The sequence below is a fragment of the Chionomys nivalis genome, chromosome 8 (genome assembly GCF_950005125.1).
Source record: "Chionomys nivalis chromosome 8, mChiNiv1.1, whole genome shotgun sequence".
NCBI lineage: Eukaryota > Metazoa > Chordata > Mammalia > Rodentia > Cricetidae > Chionomys > Chionomys nivalis.
The window spans coordinates 16,005,666-16,027,549 of NC_080093.1; the positions used below are offsets into that span (position 1 = coordinate 16,005,666).

The 21,884-nt window shown below is 46.1% G+C and overlaps 1 protein-coding gene across 1 annotated transcript; it reads right to left on the minus strand.

Moving 5' to 3' along the window:
• Positions 1-1,833: 1,833 nt before the first annotated feature.
• Positions 1,834-18,913, minus strand: Hif1an (hypoxia inducible factor 1 subunit alpha inhibitor). The gene is made up of 8 exons (XM_057777821.1): positions 18,724-18,913; positions 18,240-18,490; positions 15,760-15,908; positions 13,004-13,149; positions 11,930-12,036; positions 11,510-11,573; positions 11,084-11,194; positions 1,834-10,104 (listed from the first exon to the last, which is right to left on the minus strand). Exons 1-8 carry the CDS (start codon positions 18,898-18,900, stop codon positions 10,060-10,062), a joined length of 1,050 nt encoding a protein of 349 aa, XP_057633804.1. The 5' UTR covers positions 18,901-18,913; the 3' UTR covers positions 1,834-10,059.
• Between the last annotated feature and the right edge of the window lie 2,971 nt (positions 18,914-21,884).

A 21,884-nucleotide genomic window follows, 5' to 3' on the forward strand; every position in this document is an offset into this window, starting at 1 on the left:
ATCACCTGCAAATCTGATGACCCTGATGCCTCAGTCAGTTGTCAATAAAAACGTCAGACAGGACACAGGCCTAGACTGAGCCCTAAGGTGTACTTCTGGAGACTTCCCCCATATCCAGACTGATGTGGCTCCATTAATCAACTCCCAGAGAATCTGCCAAAAGAATCTTCACCGAAGTTTCATGGCCATTTAGTCCAGATGTATCTGCCCCATCTGCAGACAACATGAGGCTTCTGTCAGTTGCTCTGGAGACATTTCCTGCCCTCTTCATGTCCTCAGAGGAATATCTATTCAGTCATAACTTCAGGGGATTATAGACTTCCAATGGTGCCCCCTCCTGCATGATCAAAGCTTCAAGATGTCCCTGGGAGTATCTGCTATTTTTATATCCTTCTGAGCATCAGACTTTCTGTGTGTCTGATATTTCATACTCTATCACTCTGCACCTCTGGAGACTCCTCTACTTACAGCTGCGCAGGGGCCTCCCTTGCCTACAAACTGAAGAGCTCTCTGCTAGCTGCCCTTACATGGTGGTCGGCATCTACCAAACCCTTCCAAACCCACTCCTAAGGCTTCGGTGGCTGGCCTGCCTTCTAAACTGGGTAGGACAGTGGAATGTGATGACAGAAACAGAGACTGGAGATTCACAAGCCTGGAAAGACCAGGTAGGTCCAGGAGCTTCGTGAAGTGAGGGTCTGTTACCGCTCAGTTCAGTCCGGCTGCATCAAACTCAGCAGGTGAAGAGAAGTCCACTGGAATGGGACAAGGTCAGGGACGGCAAAGTACCTGGTCATAGACTGGAACAGCACGAGTCTAAACAGGATTTTCTCACGTTTCCTATATGGACTGGAGGCGAGAGGTGAAGTGAAGACAGCCTGGCTGGAGACAGAGAGTGGAGAGGAGTGCAGGGCTTGTTCTCCTCCTGGGCCCTTATCCGCAGCTACACGGTATCAGCTATTAGGAAGCCCAGAAAGCCTCAGGTTCAGAGGTCACACCCTCAAGCGTCCACATGGGCACACAGGTCACATGCGACAAACCAGGTGCTAAGGCCTGATAATGAAGAACGGAGACTGACCATGGGAATGAACACAAACGGGGGGGGGGGGGGAGGACAGCAGCGTTTTAGCTCCAGCCAACTGCTGTCGTGTAGGAAAGCTGACTTTATTGTTATTAGATTGGCTGATTTTCCAGTGAAGTCAGAAATCTCTTTAGATGGGGATTTCAACCTCTAATGCTATCAATTTTGAAAGACGTTTAAAGCAGTTATTGGCCAAACAAATCACCTGTGTTCTGACTGACCATGATGGTCCCCTTAGCTGACAGCTGCCTGGTACTTGGAGAGGCCAGGTGACGTGGGCTGAAATCTTGCTGTGAGTTGTTTTTAATGCCATGGGGATTATTCTTCTGCTCTACAGAAACTACTCAGAAATTAACTCAAACCCTGTTCTTCTATAAGCTTTTAAGTTTAGCTCACAAGTCTCTGAATTTCTTTGCTTTTTGGACAGAGTATCCCAATTACATTTCAACTCCTTTAAGGATGAAAATGGCAAATATATTTGATGTCTTTTCTTTCTGTTTGTTTGAGACAAGGTCTTGTTATAGCCCAGGGGGCCTCAAACTTTCTGCAAAGCCCAAATGCTGGGGGCACAGGTATGTGCCACCACACCCATATCTGATTGAAGTACTTCATTTATCTGACCCAAACTTTCATAAGGATTTAAGGCAAATCTTAGTCATTTTAAGCACCCCCAAACTACACAGAAACAAGTAAGATTTCAGCTTAAAAATCAATTTAAATATTCAGTACTTTTTAAATGTTGTATTACATGGCAAACCTACTTATCTTAACAAACTCTCTTCCATACGTCAAGGACTTAAAACACAAATTGAGAGAGCGTGTGACAATGCACGCCTTTCATCCAGGACTTAAAGGCTGAGGCAGTAGAGCGGACAGTGAGTTCAAAGTCAGCCAGAGTTACATTGTAAGACAATTTCAAAGAAAAACACAAGTCAAAACAAAAAAGATCTCCAGACCTACAGATTATTAGAAGCAAACAGTAGTGATATGGCTCTGATACACCTTTATTCTAAGGCCTCCGTCACAAGATGCTTACCTAGCAAGGAAGCAATGAAGTCGCCCCATGAACTTGGGGCTACTGTGTGAGATGCCTGAGATTACAAAATAGCCAGAAACTTTGGTTAGGCACCAACAGGATTCTGAAGGAGCCCAGAAACTCCTATTTATGGGTGTGTAAAGCAGTCACAGAGTTCCTGCCACAAATCAAAGTGTCAGTCAGTCTACATGCTGGGTTGATTTTTCTGCACCTAGTTGTACCTGATCGCTTAAGTCTAGAACCCAGCTTAGATGATTCGGTGCCCAACTTGACTGGGTGGTACATTTTCTTGGCTCTAGAAAAATTAAAACCTCTTTCCACTTTGATAACATCTGCTTTCTAGTTCTTCTCTTAGTGGAGACACTCCAAGAACTCTTCAATGAAGCCAGCTGGCTGTAGGATCTCCCTCGACTGTGACCTGTGGTCCCAAATTCCTAGGGTTCTGCTGACAGTTCTCACTCCTCACTCTTCGCTGTGTTCCAGATTTACCTGACTTTCCCCTACAGCACTCAGTGGTACCCTCTTTCCTAAGACTTCACCGCTAGGTCTACTATATGCACCCTATCCCCACGAGGACTTGATCAAAGAACCCCATGTTCAATACCATGGAGTTCCACCCCAGCTCCCCATGGCTCTATTCCCTTGGGACCATAGAGTTCCCCAGAAGAGAGAGACAATTTTGGCATTGTTCATGCTAAGACAGAGACAACCAAGCCTTCCCTCTCCTGCAGGACAAACAAGCCGTCTCCAGAGGAGGGAAGGAAACTAATGTTTGGTGAACACTGAGTCAAAAATCTCACTTGTCTCATTCACTCCTGGTAGCCACATGCTGGCACCTGTTAAAGGAATCAAACACAGAGATAGTAACTTGACAGACAATGAAAGGCAAAGGTAAAACCAAGATTCAAACCTAGTCTACACAACTCCAAAAGGCTCTCTTGTACACACTGCTTTTAGTTCTTAAAGACAAGTCCAGCCCGTCAAACGTGGCAGAAAGACAGTATTTTGATGGAAATGTGGCCCACCTCTCTATCAAAGTTCTCAGGAAGAGCTCAGGATCAAGTGTTTGCAGTGTTCGTGTTCTCTAACGCTTTCACCAGCAAAGGCCGTGGTCGTGTTCATGACTGTACAGATGAGGGACTAAGGCACAGCAAGACTGGAGTCACCCACTCTGTGCTTTAGTCTGTCCCTGAAACTTAAGTTCTTCCCACTCACACACACTGACCCTCTTGCCCCTCTTCCTTTGTTCGGGGGCTGCCTGGCAACACAGGCTAGGCCTTCATTCCTACTCCTTAAGGTCTTGTCCTAGCAGAACCATCTATGACCCCAAAAGGCCCTGTCTTTTGGATTTCGGTCCCCTCCACCCCTTATCTTTTCCATTTCGCTTCTTCCCCTCTTCTGTGAGTTCTTTGAGAATTGTACCTGGAGAATCAGGGTAGAGCAGTTACGGAGAGGTCACGTATAGGCAGTTCATCCAAAGTCTGGCAGAACGGCAGACCCAGTATGTACTCTTCACTCTCACCTCCGCTGCCCTACACACTATATACTCAAATGGATAAAAACCTAGCCCCCCCTGCCCCCCACACACACTGATTTTGGGTTAATGTACAGAGCTTCCCCAAAGACAGGATTGACCTTAATGATCAAGCGAATAGGGCTTAAGCAAACAGAATAAGCCAATAAAATTTGGCTGGTGCAATAGAGAGCCAAGGCCCAGGGCCAGAGTTACATAGAAAGTGGTGACTGCAAGGTGACTCTAAATGCCCTGCAGCCCAGAGGGATGGCTTGGCATCAAGCATCTTCCCCTATGGGGCCAGTGCCAGAGCCTTGGGAAGGGGAACTGCCGAAGTTTGGCACCATGAGATAAAGCGGGGGTAGAAGCTGGGGGATGATGCAGAGAATCCCACCCAGTCAAGTGTATCTCAGGCTGAAGTTTGAGTAGCCTGGTTCAACACCTTCTCCACAAGGTCTGCTTCAGAGGCTGGACTGTGAGGACAGTGGAGCCCTCGATATCTATCTGCCCTTCACAACAAATGTGGGCCCAGCAACCAAACATATTTTCAGATTCCCAAAGCTAACCAAAGGGTTTTGTTCTTTTGTGTTCCAACACCCAGCCTTTCTCTGGAAGGATTCAAGGCAAACCCTCTGGATTATGCAAGAGAAACCCAGACAGAAACATGCCGTCTACTTTTCCTGCAAGCCCTGGGTAGCTACTCTCTTCCAGTCATCAGCTCAGGCTGGATCACTTCCTGCAGAAGGCCTACCCTACTGTGAGTATCCAAGTGGAGTGAGGAGCTTGTCCTTGTACATCCCTAACTCCCCTACTGAACTGAGAGCACTCAGTCCAAGAAACTAGCACAGTGCCTGGGACAAGAGCACTTAACAAATAGAACCCATTTTTCTCCATTTTAATTCCTTTTGCCACTTAACACACTTGTAATTTAAACACACTAAATGGCATAAAAGTAAACCAAAAGGGCCTTAGCTGCGATACATTCTTACTGAGTTTAGATGAGAGTGGTGTCAGGTTCTTATGACAGCCAGATGTGACCAACAAGGGGGAGGGACTGATATGAGCAGGGGTGGGTGCCAGTGCCTCAGTTATGCGAGGGACGATTCTCCAGGTGGAACGAGGAGCCATGGTGAGATGCTCAGAGATGACAGCACCTCCCCAGGCCCAGGCTGCTACGAGCAGGAGTCTGGCCAACCAGGCTGAAGAGGAAGCAGAGCTAGGTACCGGGAAGACGAGTCACTAGAAACCTGTCACACACCACTGAAGCAGTAAGTCGCATACTATGAACCACCACAGCCGTTTATTTAGTGCTCGCCAGCACCGTGCTAAAGCTTTACAGACATCATTTCAGTTAATCCAGCAACCCTGAGGTAGATATTTTCAAACCCCCACCCCCACATATTATTATAATAAAGGAAACTGAGACTCAGAGAGGTTAAAGGAATCAACCAAAGTCAAACCCAGCTGGTAAGTAGCAAGCTAGAAATGTGTACTGAAGGTATCAGAGCCCAAAACGCATGCTTTTAAACACTAGAATGTTTCCCCTTGAAAGTTAAAGGACACACATTCCTTCCCCAAACAAGGCTCTACGGAGGAGGGAGGGCAGTTTTAACTGACTTCTTGAATCAGTCCTTGTACTTATTCTTTTGGAGGAATAGAGTGCCATCCCATGAGAAGCTGACCACTGGGTCCCTTTCTCTTGTTCCCATACCATTCCAGTCCTCCTCACGGGAGGCCTCCGCTCCTGACACCAGCCTACTATGCTGCTTCCTTCTAGCAACCTCTGGCACACAGGGGTCTGTCAAACTTGGTGACACTGAACCAAAGACCTGAGAGAAATTAGGAAACATTCAGAAAATGTCCCTCATCCCTGAACTGCTGGACCCTAAGGCACAAGAACACATTCAGATGGAAACACCAAGTTCACTCTTCCAGCCTGGCTCCCAAGCCTGGCCTCTTTCTAGCAGTCTCTCCTCACCAAGTTCTTTGCCTCTCTAGGTCCCTCCCCAATTGTCTCCAAGGTGTCACTACTCACAGGCTATGGGCATTGCGGACACCAGTTTCTGAGCCTTTGCTCCTCCAGAAATGTCCCCAAAGTGCTCAGCTGGGCTCCAATCAGGACCCCCTGGATCTTTAATTACACAGAGTTGACTGAGGACAAGCAGAAAGGCCCACCAGCCTGAGACAAGCTGACCAGCATGTAAAGAGGTAATGGCAAGAGGACAGAGCAGACAGAACACAGACTAACCAGGAACATGTCAACAGAGCTACCTGAGGTCAGAAACTAAGAGGGAACAGGGAGAACCCTGTGGAGAGGGACCCTAAGCTAAGCTGTCCAGCACTTGTAACCAGAGAGCTTCTTCAAGGAAAAGAGCCTTGGTAAAGAGGCCACTAAAAGCCTGGGAAGGAGCAAGCTCAAAGACCCACCAGAGGTACATTAAGAGGACACCAAGAGCAATTGTGGGGAAACTGGAAAGGCCTGGGACTCTAGAACCTCTGAGCTACTTCTATCCACACCTACCCCATCTAGGCAAAACTGGTCAGAGAGTCACTGCTGGTAGCCCTTGCTAAATTCTGCACCAAGTTTTGAAGGATGAAAGACAACAGAGGTAGGGAACTTAGCAAGGAGTGAGATAGCACCATCCTTGAGAAGTTCACATCATGGAAGCAGACAGAAACCCATCCCAACCCTTGAGGGGGCCTGGGACCTAAGAGATACTCGAATGACAGGGATTTACTTCTTGGTGCAGATTGATATTGTCTTAGGCATTTGAAGGGACAGAATGTTGAGGTAAAATCAAGGACACTGGAAGATCTAAGGTGTATTTTCCACACCTTATTAACAGTTAGCTGGGTCACTGTCACTAGTCTGAGCCAGAACCTCGATGTCCACATAGCCACCACTGCACTGATCCAGAGAGGCTTGAAGGGTGAGTGTCTTCCTCAGGGAGCCCAGTGCTGCGCATCCTCTTCCTCACAACAGCGCCCACCTTGCACGGATCTGAGCTCTGCTACTTTCTGGGAGTTTCCTCTGCAATTTCCAGTCGTTCCTGGGGTTTGGTAAAGATCAGGTTTCCTGCCCAACCTGAAGTGCCGGAATGTGACAAACACTTGTCACAGCTGGGAGACCAACAGTGTTGGCTATTAGAGAAACATTGCCCATAACAGTAAGCACACACCAAACTCCCGCATTGTTATTCTTCGCCCTAGGGCTTGTATTTAGTACTCACTCATCTATCTTCAACTTTGTTGGTTCGTGCAGGAAAATCTGTTTCTAAAGCCACCTCAAGCTGGGTTGGACTCTTAGTCTGTGAAGGCACGCATGCTCCACCCACACTTGTGGGAACTCCAAAGGTACTGGCTCAGAAGACTCTGAGGGTCAGAGACAGGGAGTGTCTCCTCATACGGGGTCGGCCCACTAGTAAGGCTCCTTCCCTCTCCGTCTCCTAACAGATTCAGATTAATGATGGCTCATTCCTAATTGTCAAATTTCTTTTCCTTCATCCTGTGTCTAATCACCAGTGACAGAAACCATTACGCAAATGAGAGCAGACGACTTCCCCCAACTGTTCGCGTTGGTAAAAACCTTGTAATTTAGAGCTCTGATTTGTAGGGAAGCTGGTCTCCCCCAGGCATCCTGGGCATCTGCTCCACTGATGCCCAGGACAGCCCCTCCTCCACCCCACAACTCCAACCCCCCAGCAAATATTTGACTTCACAAAACAGTAGTTTTCACTGTACTGCTGGTACGAAAACAGAGTCTGCAGCGTGGCTGACCCCTAGACAAGCCCAAGTCTCCACCTTCCTTGGCACATCTGACTCCCACGCTGCTGGTTAGAACGGTAAACTCTGTAGCAGCAATGCTTCCTGCGTTCCAAGTAGAATCTCAACCTGAGCAGCCCCAACCTAGATGAGGGAAGGACGTGCATCTCCTCCCCAGAAGGAGGTGACCCAGCAGAAGAGGACCCCAGTGGTCTAGAACTCCTTCAGCTCTGAAGCAGAGGCATGCTGACAGGAGCTATGGGACCTCCACTGAAGGGTACACAGTACCCTATCTCCAGCAGAGCTAGAACTCACTCCTCTACAGTTGCTTCCAGGCAGTTTCTGGATGTCTCTAGCTAGAGCCCCCACACCCTCTTGCCTGAGTCTGCCTGCACACTGCCTAGGAAACAAGACCTGAGGGCAGGCAGAGAACTGAGAGTTTGGAAGAAACGGAGGAGGAGCAGGAAGAGGGGATAGGCTTATAGCCAAACAGACTAGGTTTGATCTTGACTGCCACCCTTCATCTACTCTTTGAGCTGTGTGAAGTGAGAAGCTTCCATGCAGGACTGGGAGGGACAGAGCTAAAGGCAACAGCACACATCAAGTGTCTAAGACCAGGAGTGGCTATTACATCATACCAGCATCAAGACCAATCCTGTGACGGTCCCAAAGTTTACCTTCTCTCTCCTTGCCCCCAGTCACCCTAGGTCAGACCTGTATGAGGCACAGTATTCTGAAGGATAAACCAAGAAGACCCAGATTCCCTCCTACACATCCCAACACCTTTGAGGGCAGTGGCAGGACATTCTACTGAGAATGAAGACAATCTGCCACGATGGCCAATCTAATCCTGCTTTGCCCTGCTCTCTTGCTGTACTCCTCTTTCCCAAAGGAGATGGAGGCCATGCAGTTTACTGCAGCCACACCACCCAGCGCTGGCTGTATTTGAAGAGCTATACCTGCGAAGGTACCAGTTCTGCATACCCACATTGCATCAAAACCCCAGAACGGGGTACTAAAGACCCCTCCCCAAAACATGTACACAGGTGCACGCAAGCATCGGCATGCATCTTCTCAGTCCACGGGGTACTGTAAGCTGAGCTTCGGGGCAAAGAGCCACAGCTCAGAACTAGAGGTCAAACTTAAGAGGGTGGAATTAAAAAAGTGGAAGAGAAGGAAATAAAATTATATTTCCAACTCAGATTTTAGAGAAAAAGATGATGGAGCAAGGACTTGAGGTAAGTGGACACAGGGTCACCACTCTGCCAAACTACAGGGGCCCCTTCCCTCCAAGCAGATGTGAATGATGGCACTCTGAGGTGTGTAACACTGAGCTGCCCAGCCATGAGCTGCTGCCCTCAGGAGGTCCCACACATAGCTACCAACAGAAAAGTAAATTCTATCTCCACTCGCTACCAGTTGTCCTACTCTAGTTATGTGACGTATGTTGGGTCTGGCAGAGGCGCTGGCTCGAAGAGGCAAGAGGACACGTTTGTCCTTGCCCTGAGGTGGATGAAAGGTATTGAGTTAGCTGCCTAAGTCTGATCCCATTTCATCTACTCAGCCAGGAAGCTCAGCAGAAGCAGGGGATGTGGCCTGGACAGGGAAAGACATGGGACCCAGAGGCTCAAGGTGTCAGCTTTAGGTAGGCTGCAGTGAGATCTGATCAAGATAGGATGGCTAAAATCCGAGTTTGAAAGCTATAGGCTAAATCAGGCAGTATCTGGGGTTCACACTGTACTGTCACATTGGACAAGGTAAGCAGTAGAGAACCTTGGTAAGCAAGAAGATGGCAAGTGTGTACACACACATGCAGAGGTTTATACCCCTGGAGCCCAAAGAAGTCAGAGCTAGGAGAACTCCCTCAATACCTAGCGCAGGGGCAAGAGCTGGTACTGATAGAATAGCTGCATGTGTCTGTAATTTGGAACATACGCACAATCCTCTATTCCTTGGTTCCCAAGGTTTCCTTCAATGTATGGCTTGAGTTTGTAGTTCTCAACCAGAACCCTATCTAATCTTCTTCTACTAGAAGGCTATCTAGGCTCCCAAAGACAAGCCTCCTTCTCAATGTCCACATTAGGGACCCAGCAGCTATTGCTATCGGCCTATAGCCTGACTATGCTGCAAAAACTGGCAGAAGGCAGACTGATGAGCACATCCACTCTGGCACCACAACCCAGATGTCACAGGGATACAGGAGCATCTCCTCTCTCAGGCTGAGGCACTGAGGCTTCAGGAGACAACAGCTGAGAGCCAGAAGTGATATCCTGACCCAGGAAGAGGGAACAAGGAACAGATACATGCATGTGTGTATGTACATATGCATATGCACACATGTACACACACACACACACACACCCTGAGGTTGACAGACTAACACAGACATGATGACAACCAGAAGCTGGGACTCCACACACTGAATGCAGGATTTTAGGGGAGCAAAGAGGGAAGGTTCTGGTGCTCAAAAGGCAAGGGTGAGAAATCTTTCCAAATGGGAGTGGAATCAACTACCCTGCCTTGCCCCAACACCTGCCTCCAGGGCCACAGCAAGAGTCCAGTCCATTAAGTGCAGCGTGCAATACTAGTGCTTGGAGTGTCCTGTCCTCATCAACGAAGCATGTGGACGAGAGAGCAGTCACCTGGCAGGAGGCCTGGACCTCTGGCAGGTTAGTTGTAACGGCCTTTAATCATGGTGTTCAACAAAGGCCCCACCTGTAAAGAGAGAGGAGGAGCCCATCAGATCTGCCTGTCTCCTGATCCTGGAGACATTCAATATTCAGCCATGGACAAGGATAAGTGATCACTGAACCTTGTTAATGTTCTAATCAAGTTTCCTGAATGTCAACTTAGTATTCTAGGGCATGACCTTTTGGCGGTCCAGTTTATTTTTCCTTCCTTTTTACGATTCCCTGTCTATCTACAAGCATCACCCATCAGACAGAAGATGATCTGAGGAGCCAATAAGCCCCACACACTTGAAAGTGTGTCTACATGTTTCTCCAATGTGCCTCAAGAATTTTAAATGCTGGGGCTGGAGAGATGGCTCAGAGGTTAAGAACATTGCCTGCTCTTCCAAAGGTCCTGAGTTCAATTCCCAGCAACCACATGGTGGATCACAACCATCTGTAATGGGGTCTGGTGCCCTCTTGTGGCCTGCAGGCATACACACAGACAGAATATTGTATACATAATAAATAAATAAACAAACAAATAAATAAATATTTTTTAAAAAAGAATTTTAAATGCTTCTCCATTCTAACAAAAGGCCACCTGCAGTTAGTCTTGGTGCTCTCAACCCCACAGGCATCTCTGATGCTGAGGCTGGCCACAGGAAGGAGGTAAGGCAACTAAAATTCAAACCTCCTTCTTTCACCCCCTTGGGACTAGTGATATACCTGAGTGAGAAGCAGGACTAACACTACCTAGAGCAGCCCTGGCCCAGCTGGGAGAGCATGAGGAGAAGCTTTATTACGCACTTCCTATTCCAGAAGAATCCTCTCAGGGGTCCCCAGATGGCACAGATGCCCCGAGGCAGACATTACTACTAGCATGGAACGGATTATAATAGCTCCGCCAGTCAAGCCCAGTTCTCATCAGAAAACAAGATTTCCTAAATATACAAATAAAGTCTATGGAGAGGACAGTAGCTGCCGAAACAAGAGGAGCTGCAGAGAATGTCACCAACCCTTACCTCTTGTGGATTCCCCAAGGCCTCTCCAAGCATCTTCTCAATATTTCTCATGATGGCTACTTTCTGGTGAGCTTTGAGAGGGTACTCAATTCTCTTAGGGGTAGGAGCCCCCTACAAAGGAAGCAGTAGCTCAGGAAATACCTTTAACACAGGCTTTCAGTTCTAGCTGCATATTCCCTTCTAAAACACAGTTTAATTGTATTCTTTTCCATCTCCCTGAGAATCACTTCCAGGGATAATCAATAACCCCATCCCAGCCAAAACCACTTATGCCTCCTTCACTCCAGCCCCGGTTCCATATGGACACATGTACAAATAAAATAAAAATGTATGTGTGTGTGTAAACATATATATATATATATATATATATATATATATATATATATATATAAACAACCACAAAAACAAAACTCCACCAATATTCACCTTGTACCAGAAGTTCACAGTGATGGTAATTCCCCCATTTAGTAATGACTCTATGTGGTGCCACCTAGTAAAAAGAAAAGAGAGAAGGGGGGGGCTCTGTTTACTCTCCAGAGACGAGGATGGGAAACTAGTATAGTCCAGCTAAGGAAACAGTGAAGACAGGAGTTGAAGCTCATCCTGTAAAACACACAGAGGCTAGAGGCTGTGGTGTTCAGTCTCCAGGTACTGAAGAGGTAGATACAGGAACACAGATCTCTTCTTAAGAGACAGAGCTGTCCTCTATGCTCAGTATGCTCATGTCTGGACATGTTCATCTTCCTGCAGGTTAACCCTGCCGCAACTCAGAAGGGACACAGATAAAGCTTTCTGGGAACAGAAAAGAAAGCATTCCGAACAGGCCCCCATCCCTAGCCTCCTCACCAGTACATTGGGATGTAAAGAACATCACCGGGGCCAACCACTGTTTCATAACCAACCACATTTCGGAAATTGGGGAAACTTTCGTAGTCAGGATTGTCAAAGTCCACCTAAGGGTCAAGAAAAAGAAAAAAGATCAGTACAGTGATTGCTTGCTGTGGCAGCTTTTAAAAAAAAGAGAAAGAGAAAGAGAAAGAGGGACTTAAAAATGATTTCAGAGTTTGTATCCAGAAGATACAATGGATGTGAACTGTTCCTGCTCAGAGAACAACTTAAGGAAGTCCATGCTCATTTGTTACACAATAACTACTTCTAGACTTCAGTGCCCCCGAGCTCTGAAGAACTCCTCAAAAGCCCGACGATACAAGGAATTAGGATTCATCCATCACCCAAACCTTTCCCAGTGTTTTCTCCCAAAGTCTAACCAGAAGACTCCTATATGAAGTAGCAAGGCATCTTTCTCCTCAAGAAGAGGATGTCAGAAGCTGGAGAGATGGCTCAGCAGTTAAGAGCACTTGTTGCTTTTGCAGAGGACCCAGGTTTGATTGCCAGCACCTACATGGTGGCCTCACAGCCATCTGTAACTCCAGTTCCAGGGGATCCAACGTCCTCTTTTGACCTCCACAGGCACCAGGCATGCACATGGTGCATATATATGCATGCAGGCAAAACACTCATACACAGAAAATATTTTATTTACCTATCTCCCTATCAAAAAGAAGTAGCATACATGATAAAAGAAAACAATTATTAATGTCAGTGGAGGCAGTCATATTTTAATGAAACTGAGTCAAAAAAGAATCAAGCTAAGTAATCTGAGTCTACCAACATTAACGATATTGTTCCCCAACAATTAGCTCTGTTTATACTACAGATATCTGGGGTTCATCACTGGAGCCTGGAACATGTAGGCTACACTGTGACATTATTCTCTGAACTTGTTTGTAAGGCAAGACCAGCCAATAATGCAGACCTGATAAACCCCCAAAGGGAAGGGCAACTGTATTCCAGCCTCTGATCTCAAAGGCATTCTTAGAACCTGGAGTTCTGCACCCTCTTCAGATCACATAAGCTCACCTGGCTCTGCCTGTCACAGGGATGGTGGACAGGGTATGGATAGAGGCACTCAAACTGATCTGGAGGAAATAAGATGCATCGCTTATGGCCTTTTATCTGGGCAAAGAAGTTCTGTTGCTCATCATAGTGAGCAGGAGTCACATTTCCTGTAAGAAAAGACATTTTCTTAGCTGAGATAGCACAGGTGAAATGCAGGCAGAGCCTCGTGCTGGAATGAAGTCTAGCTGTCCCCTCAGCTAAAAGTTAAATCTGAAACAGGATCAGGACATTACAATTACAACTCTTAGTAAATCAGGTGTTATCGATTTTCTGAGCAGCAAACTCTAGCAACCACCACTGTACGGTAGGCATCAGCTAGCAGACGGCCCTCAGTGTTGGCTGATGCCCTTACTGGCAGGAAGAGCTCATTAAACAAGCCTGGCAGGCAACAAGCTTGCACTCTTCCTGACTATGGCAAGAATCCAAGGGCAGCAGAACAACGAGAAACGGCTGACATGACTGGTGCCACCAGTGCACGCGATCTCCTCTGAGCTGCTAACTAGTCACTCTGGATTCTAGGAATATGCCCTTGCTTCAGGGGAGCTCTTCTGGAGCCCAAAGGTTCTCAACTGCTGTTCTCACTTCACCAACACCTACGGGATGCAGCATTGCTCAGAGCAACACTGGGGCTCACTGAGGCTGCTGACTCCTGATGAGAGAAAGATTACTAAACTACTGTAGAAAGAGTTGTAGAATTTAAGAGAGACTGCTTAGAATGTCACCTTGGCAAGGCCTTGGAGTGCAGGCCTGTAATTCCCACTACTTAAGAGTCTTAAGCAGGGATATCATAATTTCAAGGACAGCATGGACAATTTAGTGAGACTCTGATTCAACATGAAAATGTTTTTAAAATGGCCGGGACAGCTCAGTGGTACAGCACTTGCCCAGCAAGCACAGGCCTACGTCCAACGCCAGGAACCACAAGTTTAAATGTGTACACACACGTACATATATTGCTACCTTGAATTAGTTTTATCCTAATGCACATTCCATCTATTCCTGTATAACTAGGGTCACATCTGTATCTTGTATAATCTCTGAGTTTAGAGAACATTCCCAGATGGACATGGTGGTACACACCATAATCCTAGCACCAGGGAGCTGTGGCTGTGAGCTACCCTGAGCTACACAAAGTTCACAGTACACCTGGGGTATATAACCTGACACAAACAACACAAGCATCCTGGAGGACAGCCAAATAAGCCAAAGCAGCTGTCTCCCACTGCTGACAATCCACCTACGTCCTCAAACAAAAGCCTCACATCTCTACAAGAGGCATCCGCTTCCCTGCACCTGGCCCCAGGAAAGGAAAGCAATGAGATTAGCCCAGTATCAAGGAAACCGAAACTGTATTCCTTCTGCAAAGCCAAAACTTGGTTTTAAAGAAGCAGATAAGTGTCAATTCATCAGCTGCATGTGGGGAACCTGGTTACCATGTTAGCAGCCATCCAAACCTGAGGAAACAGCAACGAAGGAAGACCGAGGGGCTCATTTTAGGTCAATGATATCAAATAGTTATTCTTTGTTCAACGAAGTTCACCCACCCCTTATGACACAGCTGTTGATGGTGCTGGAAATAAATAATAACCCTGCCCTGCAAGCAGGGTTCCTTCTCCTGAACAGCACTTAGACACTTCTTTCTACTGAAAACAAAAAACAAGGGGGCTGGAGAGGTGGCTCAGCGGTCTGGAGCACTTGTTGCTTTGGCAGAGGTCCAGGGTTCGATTTCCAGCGACCCACGTGATGGTCTACAACCATCCTCACTTCAGTTCAAGGTGACCCATTGCCCCCTTCTGATGTCCACCTGCACCAGGTACACAAATGGTATACATACATGCACACACATGCATGTAAGCAAAACATTCATACACATAAAATTAAAAATTTAAAAACCATTAAAAAACTCAGAACACATTTAGTTATGTGCATATAAAATTCCCCATGAAGTATACCATGAAGTGCCTCTAGGGAGGGAACCTGAGAAACTGGGAATAAAGGAAAGACTGATGGCAAAAACCTATTTATAGTCTTCCAACCTTGAACCCATAAAAGTGTATTTAAGAGATAAGGTTTTACTATATTAGAAAAGTTTCTGCCAGGCATGGTGGCACATGTCTTTAATCCCAGAATTCAGGAGGCAAAAGCAGGTGAATCTCTGTGAGCTAGAGACCAGCCTGGTCTACAGAGTGAGTTCCAGGACAGCCAGAGCTACACAGTGAGACCCCGTCTTTAAAAAAAAAGTTTCCATTTTTACAGGGAAAAAAAAATCTCTTCATTATACTGTAGAGCAAAGGAACACAGTGACATTTCAAGGAGACCTCACTAGCTTAGTGTCTGTGCTCACACAGCAACTAAGAAAAAAATTTTTTTTCCTAGACAGGGCTTCTCTGTGTAACAGTCCTGGCAGTCCTGGAACTCGCTCTGTAGACCAGGCTAGCCAGAACTCAGAGATCTGCCTGCCTCTGCTTCCAAGTGTTGGGATTCAAGGCATTTGCCAAAACCACCTGGCGAGAAAGGAAAAGAACTTACTTAAGATTGTTTGACACTACCCAAGAGACTTAAAATTATCTCATTTAATCATGGTAGCCATTTATAAGACCTTGTTCCTCAACAGATGAAAAAGTTCAGTGACATGTTCACCGTCATGGAGCTGGTAAGTGGAGGGTCAGCACTCACACCTGCACGATGTGACACCATGCTTTCAGAAGCACTCTTACCTTCCATGCCAATGAGCAGCAGGTTAGAGGTCAGCTGCCCCCAGCCACGCTTCCCCTGTTGCTTATTAATCCAGTTCCAGTTAAAACCCAAGAAGTCCATAACGATCTTCCTCCCCACAGTGTCATTGAGCGTTTGCTGCAGATACAACCTACATTCCCCAAGGAAAGAAATTCCATCAGTCCATGAGCTCGATCCCTAGTATGACCCCCACGTCTGGGAACCCAGTCTGTCACTAGATTCTCCAAAGAGAACAGCTGCAGTCATGCAGGACTTTAATGCAGATTCACAGACAGGAATTCTTTCTCCCTATCTGAGCTCTGCTCCACAAGTTCTTTAGAGTTGAGAGTCTTAAAACCTGGGTCACAGTACGGATTCATTTAAGAATGTGCACACACAGGGAAAGTCACACGATTTAGCTTCCTGGAAGCCCATCCACACAGTCCATGATGAATCGGCCTTCCTCCAGACTCTCCTTGATGGTCACTGTGGCTGATCCTAACTCACCAGGCCTTCCTTGAGGAAAGTTAACTCTTGGTGTCCACTTATTGGTGCCCACAGTCTTATTTAACTTGCTTTGACCAATGAAATGTCCACAGAGGAACTTGTGCTGCTTGCAAGTATAATTCAAGAAACACTCCACACTACCAACGGCAAAATTTCAGATTGTAACTACTGGGACAATTTGTGTCCAAGACGCAAGGAGATGGCGCGACCCTTGACAAACATGTCTGAGAGTGAGAAATAAGGACTTCACCGCCTTAAATCCTACCTAACAATTAAGGTGAAATTCATTAGAAATTTCAGGAACTTGGAAAAGCTAGCTACAAGGAACCTTCAAGACTCTCTCACAATTACAGAGCCTGGCCTTTAATTCCTTATTTTTCTGCCTCCACCTCCTGAGTGCTGTGATTATTACATGGACCACCATGCCTGGCTATAACACACATACCTACAAAACAGAAAGAGCTAGAGAGCTAGAGACACTCCCAGAAATGAATATAAACAACATTCCTATTACAATTTAATAATAAAAGCTCAAATATCTCCCAGCATACATGTGGAGGTCAGAGGACACTTTGTGGGACTTAGTTCTCGTCTTCCACCATGCTGGTCTTGGGAATAAACTCAAGCTGACAGGCTTGGAAGCAAGCACCTTTACTCACTGGCCCAGACATTTAAAATCTACTCACTTAGGTACATACTGCTGACAGGAAGTCAGGAAAGAACCAAGATAGGGGACTCTTTAGAACTCCAGACATGGCCAAATGTAGGATAGTCATGCACTATCAAGTACTCCACAAAAGAAATTCTCCAGGGACTGACTGGAAGCTACATAACTGGGCTGTCCTCAGAAGTGAAAATAAAAACAAAGAGGAAGAAAGAAGCACTCCAAGTGATGATCTGATCGATCTTCCCAATGCTAAAAGATCTTGATACCCCTTAACCCCAATCCATACCAAACACTGAACTGCAGACAGTATGCTAGAACCGAGACTGCAAACTGTCAATTTCAGGCGAAATCTAACAAAAAATTATTGTTTCTCTCTCTCTCTCTTTCTGAATATGTGTGTGTGTGTGTGTATGTGTGTGTTAAAAGTCAGAAGTGGGGCAGGAGAGATGGCTCAGTGGTTCAGAGCACTGAGTTCAATTCCCAGCACCCATATGGTGGCTCACACCCATCTCTAATAGGACCTGATGCTCTCTTCTGGCTGCAGGTATACAGGCAGAGCACTCATACATAAAATATAAATAAATAAAGTTAAAAAAAAAAGTCAGAAGGGGCTGGAGACATGGCTCAGCAGGTAAGAGCTCCTGCAGAGAGGTCTGGGGTTCGGTTCCCAGAACCCTCATGACAGTTAACAATTGTCTGTTATTCTATTTGCAGAGAATAGGGTACCTTCTTCTGGCCTCCATGGGTACTGAATATACACAGGGCACAAGACATACATATGTGCAAACACCCATACACGCCTTTAATCCCAGCAGTCAAGGCAGAGGCAGAAGAATCTTGATGAGTTTGAGGTCAGTCTGGTCTGTATGGCAAGTTCCAGGCCAACCAGAGATACAGAGTGAGAGCCTGCCCCACCCCCCAAAACTAAACCAAAACCCCAAACAACTAAAAACAAAGACCCATACAATGACTTCTTACTTCCAACAGGACATATACACCTTCAGCCTTTTTAAACTTTCTGCCTAGACATAGTCAAGCCTTTCTTTCACAAGGCATAACTGTCACTCTCACTACCCAAGATAGGAAATTAGATTCACAGTTCATGGCTAACGCTATTCTCATTCCTCAAGCTTCTAGAAAGAACCACCAAAAACTCAAGGCCCTTACAGGATAGTAAAGAGGGATATTCATTCGTTAGTAATGGAACACAGACGCTGGCGATACCAATCTCTTCTTACCCAATTCCACCACACCTTCAAACCACTACAGGAAAGTGGATGCCCTAATTCTACCAACTGGGCAACTTACCGCTCTTCTCCTCCCCGCTGCTGTATGTCCTGAAGTTTCTCAACGAACTCATGGAATTTAATTTCCTCCCTGTTGGACCTTGGCTTAAAGTTCTGGAAATTAGCCATCTTCTTTTCATCATAGTATAAGAATTTATGGGTGCTGGCGCTGTACACAGAGAAATCCCCGTTGCCTATATTCTCTTGCAGGTAGTCTAGGTCCCACTTTAGAGCGGGATACACAAGGTTTGTGTCGGTCAGCACCACAGGCTCCTAAGTAAAAACACCCGAAAAAGATCAACCAAGTGATACCAAGGAGCTAATCATTTCTTTTCGACGATATTTGTACTTGTCAAATTCCCAACAATTTCTCCTGTCGAGCACTCCTGACACACCATCTCTCCTTCCCGCCCCATAAGTCTCAGTCCACAACCCGGCCAGTTTCCCAGCGCACCCCCTAACTGGGTCCCTTCCTCCACCCCTTCAGCAGCAGCCCCGCCCCCCACCTCATTTTCGATGAGCTCTTCCGCCCGAGGGTCACTCTGGCTCAGACGTGGGATAGGCCGGGTCGGGAAGCTGTAACTTCGCAGTTGGGACTCATCCCAGGCGGGGCCCGGAGCTCCCGCCTCTTCCCGGGGCTCTCCAGATCCAGAGGCCGCATCTTCGGCCGCCGTCGCCGCCATCTCTGCTCTAGGGACGGCCCCGCCGGAAGCGGAAGTTCCACCCTTTCCGGAAGCAACCACAGCGTACACCACTAGAGATGAACTGCAAGAGAAACCGGTACAGACCCTTTAAGAAGGTGGGGACCTAGGTTGAAGGAGCACCCCCTAATGGTGACCGGCAGCACTACAGTCTAGGCTCCACTCTGCCGTTCTCCTCAGTCCTCCAGAAAAGGAACAAACAAATAATTATCAAAATATTAAAAATAGTACAAAATGTCGCTGCCTAGGCATGCTCAAGCTTACAGAGGCAAATATAATTGCGCTTTAAACTTTGCTCTCATGAGTACCGAGAGAAGCCAACGTTAGACCCACTTAAGGAATCACTAGAAAAATCAATTTTCACATATGGGTAGAGCCATCCTGGAAGCTTAGGCATATGATAAATGGCAAGCTGAATTCATTCAGAATCAAGGGAAGACCAAGGGCTTATAGTTCCAGCTACTCCAGAGGCTGCAGCAGGAAAGAAGATCACTTGAATTCAAGAGTTCAGAACCAGTCTGGACAACAAGGCAAGTCACCATCTCTTTAAAAAAAAAAAAAAAAAGTAAAATAAAATCAAATCAATGGAAGAATTCTTTTGTTTAGTACCACCTGAGTTTTCTGAATCTGTAACCATCTCTCCTACTTAAATCTATCCTTGCAATGAGACCAGTGTGATGGAGATCCTTCCCAGTAAGCCACCACCTCATGGAGCTACACAGATTATTAGAAATGGGTTAATCAAGATGTGAGCGTTAGCCAGTAAGAGGCTAGAGCTAATGGGCCAAGCAGTGTTTAAAAGAATACAATTTGGGGCTGGAGAGATGGCTCAGAGGTTAAGAGCATTGCCTGCCCTTCCAAAGGTCCCGAGTTCAATTCTCAGCAACCACATGGTGGCTCACAACCATCTGTAATGGTCTGGTGCCCTCTTCTGGCCTGCAGGCATACACACAGACAGAATATTGCACACATAATAAATAAATAAATATTAAAAAAAAAGAATACAATTTGTGTGTTGTTATTTCGGATATAAAGCTAGCCGTGCAGGAGCTGGGCGGAATGCAGCCCGCCGCTCATCACTACAACTTAGCCTTAAAAATGAAATATTAACACATACTATGCTGTATTCACATTATGTGGAAGAAGATAGACACAAAAGCCACGTATTGTATGATTGTGTTTCTATAAATATAGGCAGAAGCGTAGAAACAAAAAATAGGTTCGTGGTTGCCAGTGTGTGGTGGTAGAAGAGATAAGTTAACAGGGGTGAGGGTTCTGGGGAGCGACAAAGCGCTGTAGAATTGGACAGAAGAGATGGTTGCACACCTTTGTGAGTGCGTTAAAAGTCATCACACACCTTTGTTTTTGAGACACAGTATAGTGTAGCCCAGATTTGCCTTCAGTTCATTATGGAGCTCAGGCTAGGTTTGAACTCCTGACTGTTCTGCCTTTACTTCTCAAGTGGTAATATTGCCAAAGTCTTACACCATCAGGTGAGGTTTGTTGTGGTTTCTGTTTGTTTGTTTTTTGTTTTGTTTTTTCTTTTCTTTCGAGACAAGGTTTCTCTGTAGCTTTGGGGCCTGTCCTGGAACTAGCTCTTGTAGACCATCCTGGCCTCAAACTCACAGAGATCTGCCTGCCTCTGCATCCCAAGTGCTGGGATTAAAGGCGTGCACCACCTTCGCTGGGCGCTTGTTGTGTTCTTTAGAAGAATACTTTGTCTCTCTTGGAACTGGAGGGGGCTTGGAGGAGCCGGAGGGAAGTAGGAGAAGGGGAGGAAGTGGAAATTTTGATTGGTATTATTTATAATGTAATAAAAAATCTGCTGGAAAATATGAAAAAAATTAGAGTACTTTATGGGGCTGGAGAGATGTCTCAGAGGTTAAATATACTGACTGCTCTTCCAGATAACCAAGGACGCAGGACCAGTGTTCAATTCCCAGCACCCACAGGAGAGCCAGCCATCCACTGTTTAAGTCTGGATCCCTTCTAACTCCAGTTCTAGGGGTATCTGATGCCCTTTCTGACCTCCTCCAGCATGTGGTGCACAAATACACGTGGAAGCAAAACACCCATACACTTAACTTTCTTTTAAAAAAGAATAAATTATATTATATACAAATGATATCCTAAACAAATAAATAATTTAGATCAGTTTTGTTTCTTTTTTTTTTTTTTTTTTTTTTTTTTTGGTTTTTTCGAGACAGGGTTTCTCTGTGGTTTTGGAGCCTGTCCTGGAACTAGCTCTTGTAGACCAGGCTGGTCTCGAACTCACAGAGATCCGCCTGCCTCTGCCTCCCGAGTGCTGGGATTAAAGGCGTGCGCCACCATCGCCCGGCTTTTCAGTTTTGTTTCTTGAACCACATGACATCAGGGCTTGCTATGTATGAGTTAAATGCAGACGTTATCAAATTAATTCTGGTGATGTCTAGCAATTCTACAAGAGGACAAAATGCACTACATTAATCCTTCCCAAGTTTATACATTGGATACTACACTGTCTGTATTTGTTGCTCTAGTATACAGTTAAGAACAGATTCTAGTCCAGTGATTTTATCCTAAGAGTCGATAGAAATATGTGCGTCCTCATAATGTGTAAGATATCCAAACCCTACTTGTGTAAGTAAAATGAAAACTCAATAATATGCAAACTTGTCTCCCAGTCTATTGTGTTAAGCGTTTGTTAACTGTTTGAAATCCGGTTTTCCCGGCAAACGGGAGCGTTTGGGCAGTGTCCGGAGAGCTGCCTCTGGGACGTTTAGATGAGTTGAGACTAAGGAGCTAACTCCGAGTATCTAAGGAAAGACGTCAACCGATTTGGAGGCTCAAACAAAATTAAGAACTAAATTTGAAAAACGACTACGTGTGATAATGACCTGTGATGACAGAAAGCGAAACGTCAGTCGGGGGAGTGGTGGGAGGCAAGCAATTTGAGGAAAGAGTATCTGATTTTATTTCGGTCAGTT

Bases quoted from the DNA above. Each gene is read 5' to 3' on its own strand.
- Hif1an (XM_057777821.1), bottom strand. From the start codon at position 18,900: ATGGCGGCGACGGCGGCCGAAGATGCGGCCTCTGGATCTGGAGAGCCC. The intron at 15,909-18,239 runs GTAAGTTGCCCA...TGGGGAATGTAG, and splicing joins CAGCGGGGAGGAGAAGAGCG to GTTGTATCTGCAGCAAACGC. The intron at 13,150-15,759 runs GTAAGAGTGCTT...CTTTTCTTACAG, and splicing joins GCTGCTCATTGGCATGGAAG to GAAATGTGACTCCTGCTCAC.